At 39.6% G+C, this 12,195-nt stretch overlaps 1 protein-coding gene across 1 annotated transcript in view; it reads left to right on the top strand.

Annotated features, from left to right (window-relative positions):
- The window catches only part of antxr2a (ANTXR cell adhesion molecule 2a), a 58,324-nt gene that overhangs the window by 23,578 nt on the left and 22,551 nt on the right, over nt 1-12,195 (top strand). The window contains exons 13-16 of the mRNA XM_065267276.2: nt 3,659-3,703; nt 3,798-3,893; nt 8,001-8,168; nt 8,326-8,406. Coding sequence (XP_065123348.2) covers nt 3,659-3,703; nt 3,798-3,893; nt 8,001-8,168; nt 8,326-8,406 — 390 coding nt within the window. The remainder of the gene's footprint in view (nt 1-3,658; nt 3,704-3,797; nt 3,894-8,000; nt 8,169-8,325; nt 8,407-12,195) is intronic.

Consider the following 12,195-nt stretch of genomic DNA (forward strand, 5'->3'; position numbering starts at 1 on the left):
ATACTGGAGCACCAGCAACCCCCCAACTCACGCACACTTCTGCGGATATGTCATTTTGGACAAATACACATCAAATTGAATGCGGATGTTCTGTTTTAGTTGTGACGGGAAAACGACGGGTCAGATGAGGTTTAATGTTTTTGGCACTGTAAAAATGATCAGCTCAAGGAAATGCTTTTTAAAAGATGCTCTAAAAGTTTAGTCTTTGGATACAAGCATCAGTAAATTTTTGTTCTAATGCCAGACATTCTCAGATCATTAATTTGCCGTTTTAATACAAACGGGTTAATTTTATGATAATGAAAGTGCACCATTTTAATTTGCAAATATGCTACCTGCTACTTGTTCATGATCGTGTTAAGCCTGAGAAACAGCTTGACACAACAGTGTGTTCAGAGGGGTGAAATGGACAGATTATAAACTCCAATTGGACAATTATCCCGAAAGCCATATGGGGATGTTGCACAACTGGACTGTGATTGGTCGATTCCACAGCTGTGCCGCTGGTTCTTAGGCTCTCGTCCGAGTGTCAGATGGCTAAGTATACGGGCATTTTGGATTTAATTATCTGCACTTCATCGTCCAAACCGCGTTTAAAGGGTTGTCTCGCACCGCAGCTGTCTGTCAGGTAGTTTAAGAACCTAACAGCCTAGCGTGTCATTTGTGTAATGCCTTATTTATCCCACAATATGTCTCGCAAATATAAATCTGCTTTTTAATTACTCAATAAAAAAGCTAATCCTTTAGCACAAGGTTCTGTCCAAAGTTATGTTAATCATTGCACACCGGGACCCCACGGATGGATATGACTGGATTTGCAGACAGTTAGTTATGAGTCAAAGAGCAATTAATTAACTCTAATTGATCATTTTCCATCATTATAATGGTAACACTGGTGAAATGGTGTCAGTGTGCTTAAATGTGAATGAAACAGCTGTTCGACCCATGATATGTGATAATTAAAAGGCATTTTTTTCCTGAAAACTAATTTAGTAAATGCGTAACCTGCAATGGCAGCGTATCCATCCTTCATATTTAATGAGACAAGGCTTACTTTCATTTTGCATTGATTCTGCAGCTGAAGGAGTTGCATGGTTGACAGGTTAAATCCAAGGCGTTTTATCTAGATTGTTATATGTGCTATTGTGTAAATTAAAGGGCTCGAGTTTCTCCTTTTAGCCTTTTATTTTATTTATTTATTTTTAGGCCGTTTTATTGTTTTCATTCACAGTGTGAACAACAGAGAGAGGACAAGGATAAGAAAGGGGAACAAGATTAGCTAATGGTGACAGATTTCAACAAGTATCGACCACATGAGCTCTATACTGTAGCTCAACTTTGAACCTCTGCTAGGCCCCAGCAATAATGAGGAAATACACAAATATAGGAAAAGAAAAATCACATTTAAGATCTTTTTATATATAACCTAATATCTCATTTGTTTTTTTTTCTAAGATGACACAGACTTCACATACAGTAAACACCTTAAAGGAAAATACCACCGTCTTTTAGTATTTTACTATGTTCTTACCTCAACTTAGACAAATGAATACATCTTTTTTTAATGCATGCACTTAATCTTTGTACAGCGCGTTGTGAATGTGTTAGCATTTAGCCTAGCCCCAATTATTCCTTAGGATTAGAGGTGTAACGGTTCAATTTACTTACGGTTCGGTGCGTATCACGGTTCTAGGTTCAGGGTTTCAGTACGATTCGGTGTGTGTATGTTTCTGAGGACAAAAAGGCTAATGTTTACAAATTTAAATAAAATAAAATAATTTATTGGGTTACAAAAACCTAACACTTTGGTCACAATAGGCTTCTTTACAAAAATAAAAACCTAAGAAGTTTTTAACCTCTACCAAAATCAACATTTTCACTTAAGTGCACTTGCATTATCATACTACATGTACCAACATACAGTGCACTTTAAAAATGAACATAAAATAGCACACTGGGTTACTTTTTATATTCTATGCCGCTATCTTCTTGTTTTTTCGCAAGAAGATCAGTTTGTTAAAGGAATAGTCTAGCCTTTTGCCATATTAAACTATGTTATTACCTCAACCTAGACGAATTAATACATACCTATATTTTTTTCAATGCGTGCACTGTACAGCGCATTGTGAATGTGTTAGCATTTAGCCTAGCCCCATTCATTCCTATGGTACCAAAAAAAAGTTTTATTTTGTGGCACCATACTTGCTGGTATAACTCCTCATGTAACAGTCTTTAAATAGGGAAAACACGGAAGTGTTTGGTGGCTTCCCTGTTTGGTACCATAGGAATGAATGGGGCTAGGCTAAATGCTAACACATTCACGACGCGCTGTACAGTGCACGCATTGAAAAAAGATAGATATGTATTAATTAGTCTAAGTTGAGGTTATAACACAGTTTAATATGGCAAAAGGGTAGACTATTCCTTTAACATTTAAACACGGAAGGCAATGTGTGCTGTTTTTGTCTCACCTGTGATCGCGTGCTATCAATGACATGCTGGTGATGACGGAGCAAGTGATTTGTCATATTAGATGTATTGCCTTGAGCATACGCCACTCGTGAATTTTTGTTAAAGATTGAACGATTTTACTCATTAGTTGTTTGGTTCACAATAAATAGAATGCACATGTAGACAAGAACTTTTAGGGTCCACATAAACTCTGCAATCGAGTGAATTCAGTAGGATTGACAAAAATAACTCTCATTTTGTCCTGAAAAACAGATTTTGGTAATGTGTGTCCTGTAGAGTTTCACAAGAGATCACAAAAATGTTGCATAAATTGGCAAGGCACCAAAGTCTTAACATTACAACATTATCAAAGATTTCGACATACTGATATTCAAACCTCAAACTCATAGACCAAATTGTAAGAGCTGGGCTTACTCTGTCTTCAATTGTCTTGTTATTTTCCTAAGGGACTTTACAAGAAACATGAGACAAAGTTCATACATCAATTAAACATAACTGAGAACACATATTTCCTCAGGGTATTTCTCCATGTTATCCGGGGCAAAAGGATTTGTTTTCAAGTCTGTTAGTAAGGTATTTTCTGACCCATCACTGATATAATAGCAGAGCTACAGGCTGCCAAGGACAGTAATGAAGACATTATCAGTGAAGAAAATCACCTGCTGATCTAAGCTTCATGTTTCTCAGAGCAGATATACTGTTCAGTGATAGGAAATGCTGCAGGAAGGCATCTCATCCTGTTAACTTGCCTCTCCTTTGCACTAGGGATCAGCCTGGAGTGAAGCCCAAGTTTCCCTTCTGCATTTCATTGAGACTAATTAATTCCTCAGGACTTTATGACTGTGGGATTGCTGGGGAGCATTGAACCTCATCCAATTAATTAAGAGATAAACGGACCACCACGCTCACCCCAAAGGCTCCCCTGTCAACAAGTAGATTTTTGGGCTTCCTTTATTTTGCACCAGGGGCCTACAGTGTTAGTTTACAATCAGATCTCTGTAATCAATTGTGGCGGAGCAGGGTTCCAGTTGTTCAATTGTTAATCGGGTCTTTAGAGTACTCAGGAAGACTGATAACAGCAATCCTCTCGCATACTAAATGTAATTTCCATTATTGCTAAAAGCACCTCTTTACTTCATTGTCAAAATTTCCATGAGTTAATTTAAATGAACTTTTCTTCTCTCAGGTTATTACAGACCCACCTCCTAAAAGACCTCCTCCACCACCACCTGTAAGATCAGCTTTTTTTATCATATCATATTTAGTCTAAAATTCTTGACATCTTACACTGATCCATTTTCTGTTGATATTTATTATTGCTGCAGGCGCCAGAGCCCAGTCCAACACCTAAGAAGAAGTGGCCGACCGTGGATGCGTCTTACTATGGTGGGCGAGGTGCTGGTGGAATCAAACGAATGGAGGTAAAATATGCGTTATATTTTAATGATGCGCAGTGCCCTCGAGACTGTAAAGGTGTATCATAAGCATTTACTATTTGTCTACATCACTCTTTTGAGAATGTTTATGACCTACCTCATTTTAAATGCTTTGCAGTTTTTACAATCGGGGCTAACATGGCTCTAATTTATAATATTTCTAACATAATTCTAGGTTATGCAGATCATTTGATAAAGTATTAGTCTTCTGGTCGGGTAATTTTTCTTTATTAGTTTCCATTCCTAGATTAATGACTTCAGTATTGTATTATTCTCATTTGTAAGGTGTCTTATACAAAATATCTATAAATGGGTTCCTCTGTAGCTCAGTGGTAGAGCATTGTGTTAGCAGCCCAAAACGTCATGAGTCAAACCCAAGGAAGTTGGAGCACAAATGTTGATAAAATGTATACCTTGTGATGCACTGTAGGTTGCATACAGTAAATAAATACAAGGTATGTGAGCAGAGATTTGCAATACAATACATTAATACTGATGTTTAGGATTTAAAAAAGTGGACATTTTTGCTTTATATATATTTTTTTTTTTATACATTTTTTCAGATGTATTGGAATTTTTGACTTATTTGTTTGTCTGTGCCGATTTTGCTGCACACTTTAAGAATATACAATAATTTTTGTAATTTGCTTATTACCTTGATCCAGTACCAAATAATAATGTAAGAGGCTGTTTACACTTGGCATTAACATGCGTTTTCGTTGATCGGATCACAAGTGGACGACGTTAATGCCAGGTGTAAACGGTGTTCAAAACGTTTTGAACGCATTCACTTTCGACCACTTTCAACCACATCCAGAGGTAGTCGAAAACACTTTCGATCGGATCGCTTTGGAGTTGCGGAACGCATATGTGGTTGAATGTGTTCGAACAGCCACACGCGACCGCCTTCTCTCCGCCCATTTATCTAATCTGAGGTATTAAACACAAGTTTTACGTCTTTTTTTTTACTTCTGGCTTGAACATACGGTGAACAGCGCTATTTTTAGCCTTTCATTGATAGAACTACTGCGGGTGTTCTCCGTAGTTTCGTTTTGAAAGCGTGAAAGTTGTGCGATCCTATTTCATCAATTGCGCTGAAAATTCAGAGAAAGCTCCAACATATAAACGTACAAAACACTGTGCAGCATATATACTTGCTAAACAAGCAGCGGACTCCGACATAATATTAGTTTGCGTCCATATAAACTCATAATTACTCCCGCTCGCGTTTGAATGACAGCAGAGAGACTCGCCCACCGTCTCACAGACCACTCCCTCACAGTATTCAGGACAGAAGCGGTCGAAAGTGGACAAAAGAGACTGATTTAAATACCAGGTGTAAACGTAATGTGTCTCTCTCGTGCACTTGTGATCCGATTGATGAAAACGCATCTTAATACCAAGTGTAAACAGCCCCTACAAGAGTGCATGCTCGTCTTACCCATATGAAAGTTGTTACGCTTGTGATGTCATTCCTAGCAGACCTCAATGTTTTCTATTAGACATCTTCTTAAGTGTAGCGCAGCTACTGACTGATGGTTTTGACGTGACAGGACCCTGCCAGTTCAGCTTTCACAATGTCCCGCTGTCTTAAGTCATGTGATGGTGAAGGATTGAGGAAGGCTCTGACGAGATAAATTCATCTTGCTGACTTCCATTCTGTCATCTCACTGTGTTCAGATGAAATGCGCACTGTGTACAGTAAATCAAAAAGGAAGTGGTTTTGAAAGGGTTAGTTGCTTAGCTTCCATTTTCTCAGGCCTTCAAAAATGGAAGGATCACTGAAGATCTTTCAAAAATCTTTGGAAATCTATTCCCATGAGTCTTCATGGCAGTGAGAAACTCGAGACTGAATCACAGCATCTTTCTTTCATATCTCAAGAGCTTTTATTCGTTCAGACAGCCATCTCCATTTCTTAAGTTGTCTGTGTACCTGGGGAGGAGGTGTATCTAAGATCAACTTGCTTGCTTTTTCTTTGCTTAAAACATATGCTGACATGTGGGAAACATGGGATGCAAGGAATGTTTTATTAATTGAGAGCTGGGATGTTCAGGGACATTGTTGAAAAGCTGTTCTGGTTTGTTGCGTCTTAACTTACAGCTTGAGGACTGCAGGTTTAATTAAGCCTTCATTAATATTCTCATACTGAGAGGTTTACTATCATAAAATATTTGATAAACAGCATTAACCCTGGGATGATGAGAGAGACAACGCATCTACAAAGTAAAGTTACTTTCCATCATGGCAGTGCCAGTCCTAGATGCTTGGAGGCCCTTAGCAAACCTTTGGACAGCTCCGTTTGAAAGCCATGGTGGGCATATGATATGCACTCTCCAGCGTCATCGCATATGCATGCTGCATACATCAGCAAACTTGGTTGATTTAAGTTAACTGAGCATTTCATTTGCAAGTCATAAGCATATTATAACTATTTACCATTAGCTAAGAATAATAGTCCACTTTATAATTGTTAATATTCTGAAATACATCTTTATTATGTATGCAGCCTACAAATGCGACATCTGATGAGTTCGGATTCTCTGAGTAAATATCAGTGATTAAAGAAATCAAGTATTTTTAAAAACCCGCATAAATCGGCATGTTTGCAAATTATTAAGATTATAGCATCTTGTTAACATTAAACATAGTAATCATTTTGATCTGGTAATTAATGGTATTTAAATTATTTTGAGATCAAGGGGCCCCCTAGTGGTGCGGGGGCCTTATGCAAATTGCGTAATTTGCGTATAGGAAGGATCGGCACTGCTACTTAGTTTCTAAGTGTACTTAGATTGTGGTATTTAGGCTTTTTAAACACTACAACACTTTTTTGACCACTTTTTGATTACTTTTACAGATGTCAAAATATCGAGAGATGAAGTTCATCACATTTAGGGCCAGATTTACTAACAGCTTGCGCCAGTGCAAACCATAATTTTGTTGTTAAATAACAACTATCGGGATTTACTAAAGATGTGCAGTAGATAATTAGCGCTGAAAAGGTGTTGTTAAGTTATTTTTGTGACTGACCTTATTGCATATGCATCAGTGATGCGCGGGGTTGAACCAAAATGAGTGCGTGCCTGCGGTTACCCGCGGTTATGAGTCATCCAAAAATATTTGTAAAGATATTCCTGTCACGATCGTTCAGGTCATTTGAAATAAAGATGCCAATTAAACCTATGTAATTTATATAGTACTAAAAATGCGTCCAGGAACCGGGTCGGGTACAATATATAAACTCGAGTTGTGGGCGTGTTAGTTAAAAACGTTGGTGGGGTCCGGGTTGTTTATAGATTGACCCGCGCATCACTGATATGCATTTCTAGGAGTTTACCTTTCAGACGCAAAATTTATGGGAGGAGACTATTTAAATGATTAACGCAACGTGATTTACTAATGTTTGCGCGTGTGATGTTACTGGTATTTGAGCCATTATTTAACGCTTTAAAAACTTCTTAAATCATTTTGCGCCTGAAATGGCTGTAATTGTTGCTGATAATAGGAGGCTTGGCAGAGACAGTAAAATTGTTATTTTTTTGAGTCACAGGAGAAGTCGTCACAAAAAACCATGTTGTTCAAAACTTCTTGTAAACCTTTATTTTTTTGTGCCCTCCGTTTTTTTTCAGTGTACAATGGCTTCATTAGCTGTTTTTTTTTTTATTGCGCTCTCGTGCTTATTTGCCCGTTTTGTAAATCTGTCCCTTAATGTGAATATGCTCTAGCAACATTTCCCAATCATAAACTGTTTAAACATTGTGCTTTATTTATCAGTATATCTTTATTCAGACTTTCTGTGATTTAGTTACTTTTTGTGTTGAAATCTGTGTTTGTGAATTACATTTGTATAAAGTTCAATTTGTTTTATTAGTAGCGATATGTTTATATACTTGAGCATGTTTAATATTTAATGCAAATGACATTCATACATTTTTAGGTGTGGCTTAAACGTTCAAATTCTTTGAGGCCACTCTATATGACACTGTACATCTATACAAAAGTTGCTGTATGTTCTTCTGAAAGGTCAAGGTCCAGATTTGTTTAAGCCCTTAATAAGTTCAAAACCACTCAATGTTCAAATTTCTGTATAGGTGCGTTGGGGAGAGAAAGGGTCCACAGAGGAGGGGGCAAGGCTAGAGTTGGCTAAGAATGCAGTGGTGTCTATACCAGAAGAGGCAGAAGAGCCTATGATCAAAAAGCCAAAATCACCCCCACCCACATATCAACAGTCTGAATCCAAATGGTATACTCCAATCAGGGTGAGTCACTTCCTGTTACCCATGAAAATAGTGTTGAGAAAAGATACCATCTCTTATTTGCCTCGAGTTTCATTCTAAACTTGAAAGCACCAGTTTACATATCTGCCTTCAAGAGAAACCAAGCTGAGCTGTCTCAATATTTCTCACTTCCACACAGGGCCGTCTTGATGCACTGTGGGCACTTCTGCGGCGGCAATATGACCGAGTTTCACTCATGAGACCCACAAATGAGGACAAGGTATGCCACTGACGCTTCGCCTCAATGTTAAATACAACCAACTGTGGTAATATGATTCAACAGGTCTTGTGGTAATATATTCAAGACGTCATATACTACAAACTGGAGCTTTCCAGTGCTAAAAATTGGGCATTTTGAGTCGTCACTGTGTGTTGTAACAGTTCAGGAGTTATTCGTTTAATGTGTTTCTCTGTGTGAACATGCAGTTGTTTCATCACTTACACCAAACCGGTAGCTGCAAAGATTTAAAACAGGATGCGACTCTCATGAGTTTGTTTGCAAAGCATCCTGTTTTGTAACAGTACGCATTGATATGTATGTACAAACAAGTTCTGATGATTGCGCAAAGACACCGAGTTTGTTGTGGCTTTGGTTTTCGAAAGATTAAAATGGGGGGAAAATGACATGAATAGTGTTTTATTAGACAAACTGATCATCTGCTTTTGAGATGATTTTTGTTGTGGCCTAAAGTAACCAAACTTTAGAAACCGAGCAAAGTCTATACTTGTTTTCAAAGTAGGACATAGTTAGCATAGTTGTTTTGGTTCGTTTCATCTTGAAGAAGTCCTCGCTGCATCTGTGCCAGCGCAGCATCCCAGTCACGCTTGAGCTACTGGTTCTGTTTTACTTTCTTCAAAGAAACTATTAAAACCTTTGTAACTGAATTCGTCTGAGAGGAGGGTCTGGAAGCCTCTGAGCGGGTCCCTGGCACACATCAGTCAGACCACAACTCGATTGTGCAGACTTTCAAGCCCTTGATCAAGTGCACTGGGTGCAGGCATGAGCTATCAAAGCCTGAGGAGTCCCTCGTCAGAGCCAAGGTGGGCTGCGTACGCTTGGCTTGAGAGATGGGGGCTTTGATGCCCGACAGGAACCCTCCGGGGTCATGAATTTTTCAGCGCCGGATCTGTGGGGTTACGAGGACTCATACAGGTGTAAGGAAGCAGGTTGTCGCAGACATCTGTTCAGCTTTGAGACCCCCCGGTCCCTCCCTCCCAGCCGACCCACACCCCGCCCACAGCCAGACTGCTGGATTGTCAGCAGATGTAGTTTTTTCAAGACAGCCTGAACACTTTCTGCTCTCCCATTTACCGCCTGAGGGGCTCCAACACCAAAGGTAGATCGGAGGGTGGACACAGCTGCACTGCCGAACTTGCCTGGGGCACAAATAAAGAGATCTAATGTGGTTTGACTGTGTTGTTAGGGAGACCGGGGAACCAGAGAGGCACTTCAGAGCCAGCTTAGTGCTGCAACATCTGCCGTCAAGTTTCCGGAAAAATCGGCAGGGGACAGCAGGTAGAAAAGGTGGCAGCGCGTCAAGGGCTGGCCTATTACTGGCGGGGGCTCTTTTGAATGCCTGCCCGTCCCTCCCTATCTCTCTCGTCCCTGCCTCTAACTAACAGTCTCAGCAGGGCTCTGTGTTATTTTACAAAGCGGCAGTCGGCAAAACACACTAATAAACACCTTTATAAATGATACATTAACCCCAAAGATCCACCACACAAAGGCAAAGTCAAGACAAGGCCCATGGAAAAAGCTATTGTTGTTCCCATCGGATCTTAAGTCGGATCTCTGCGTAGTTTATTGCTTTTCCAAACTAAAGACTTCTTGGGGAGGTATGAGGTAATGATGATAACTGATGGTGATTATGGATATGCTGGTTTGACCGTAATAGTTTTCAGGATGTTGTTCGGCAGGAGTTTTTGTTTTGAGGAAATCAATCCTCATTTTCCTCTTTCCCACACGGGCCGAGACATTATTGTCAGATGTTTATAGCCAAGGAAACCTGTGACACATGCTCGGTGCGCATGCAGTCTCTGCAGATGAGAGTCCGTTGCACAAATAGCCCCTCACCCCCGGAAAGCATTCTGCCCCATTGTTCAAGACGTATAATGTCACTTTAGCGTATAGCCTATGCATACATTAAACCCTATTAAAATCAGTCTCTGTATAACATGTACCTTATTAGCCCATGCAGACTGCTTGCTTCCTTAGGGCAGTGCTATAATGAGGTGGTGTGTATTTTTAAATGGTGTAAATTCCGACCTCAGACAAAGAAAACATGTCAGCTCGTGGTCTCGAGGCCTTATGCTCACGGTGGAGCGCAAAAAAAATAAAAATGTACCGTCGTGGCCCAGTGTGACAGCATCTTAATTTAACAGTCATCGGTCACATAAACAGAGCAGTGGGAGCATTTTAATTAAGAGACCGCGAGCGGGTGGCTCGGCGGGCCGGTTCTCTAAGAATGCGGGAGAGGAAGAGAGGGAGCCATCGCTGGCATGGACGAATAGCGACGGGTGGATGACAGAGAAGAGAGTAAGAGATTAAGGGACTATGCTGGCGGGCCGGCTCCCTCAGGTCGTAGGCACACATGGCCGGGCTTAGCCGCAATAGTGTTCAAGAGCCCAGTCTCATGACTGGATTAGGGTGGAGAGCACCAGACCCCGAACTGTTTGTATTTTATCCTGGGAGCCAAGAGAGCTAGAAGTGTCCTAATGAACTAGCAAGGCCAGTATGAAGTGAGCCTGGCTGCTTTAGTGAGGGACAACTGCCTAATGAGTCACACAGAGATTTGCTGAACAGCTTCGCCATACAAAACCATCAGAACTGTGGTTTGCTTGGCAGCAGGCAAAAGCAGCACAATTTAGATTAGTGACATTAGATTTACTTTTATTCTCATGGTCTGTATCTAGAGCTGGGAGGTTCGATTGTATATGAGGAGTACAGATACAAGTGCGTCTGACATGTTTTCTTCTAAATTATCATTTTTTTTATGTTTAGGTTCAGTAATTTAATTTTAATGGCAATGAAAAGGTTTGGACATAGGTAACAGTTGCACAATCACTAAAGATGCAACTAGAAACATTGCAAATGATGAAAGTCAGAATGTAAAAATAAAGGAACTGAACCACACATTACGATCCATGTGACTGCCACATTCGGGTTGTATTCAGGTCCAAGTACTCTGTTTAAATGTGATCACGGTCATTCATCCAATTTGTCTTCTGTGCACTTAGAGGACTTTGCTGAAAAAAATCAATGTGACGTTTAGCGGATTCTGCCAACAAAGCGGATTTGAAGTAAAGGCATTTGATAAACTTGTAATACGTGCCGAGAGCATTCGGTTTATATCATTTAATTTTGATATAACATCTAATTTTTGACGGCGTGGTGTTTAACGGCTTTTGCATCTGAGGTCCTCATACTGTATATTGTCTGATAGAAGTGTCAACCAATATATATCATTTATACAGTACTGTGGTTAATCTGCACAGCAGTTTTACACATCTGACGGCTAACAGAATACTCTGTGGCATTGTTATGGACAATACATTACATTCATGCATTTGGCAGATGTTTTTTATTTCAAAGCGACTACCCGTGCATTTAAATGGATAGTTCACTCAAAACTCCAAATCCTGTCATCATTTACTCACCCTAAACCTGTATGAGTTTCCTTATTCTGTTGAACACACAAGAATATATTTTAATAAATGATGGTAAGCACACAGTTGATGCTACCCATTGACTTTTTATAGTATTTGTTTATCCCACTATGGAAGTCATACCGTCACCTGTGTGCTTACCATCTTTTTTTTTATATCTTTTGTGTTCAAAAGAATAAAGAAACCCATACAGGGTTTAGAGTAAAATGAGGGTAAAGATAACCAAATTTTTATTTTTTATTATTTTTAGGTAGAGTTTTCCCTGGGAATTGAACTTATGGTCTTTATGTTGCTGATACAATGCAACAAATCCGTTGAGCTAATGGAATGTATTTCAAATGTA

This window comes from Paramisgurnus dabryanus, chromosome 5 (assembly GCF_030506205.2).
Source record: "Paramisgurnus dabryanus chromosome 5, PD_genome_1.1, whole genome shotgun sequence".
Classification (NCBI taxonomy): domain Eukaryota; kingdom Metazoa; phylum Chordata; class Actinopteri; order Cypriniformes; family Cobitidae; genus Paramisgurnus; species Paramisgurnus dabryanus.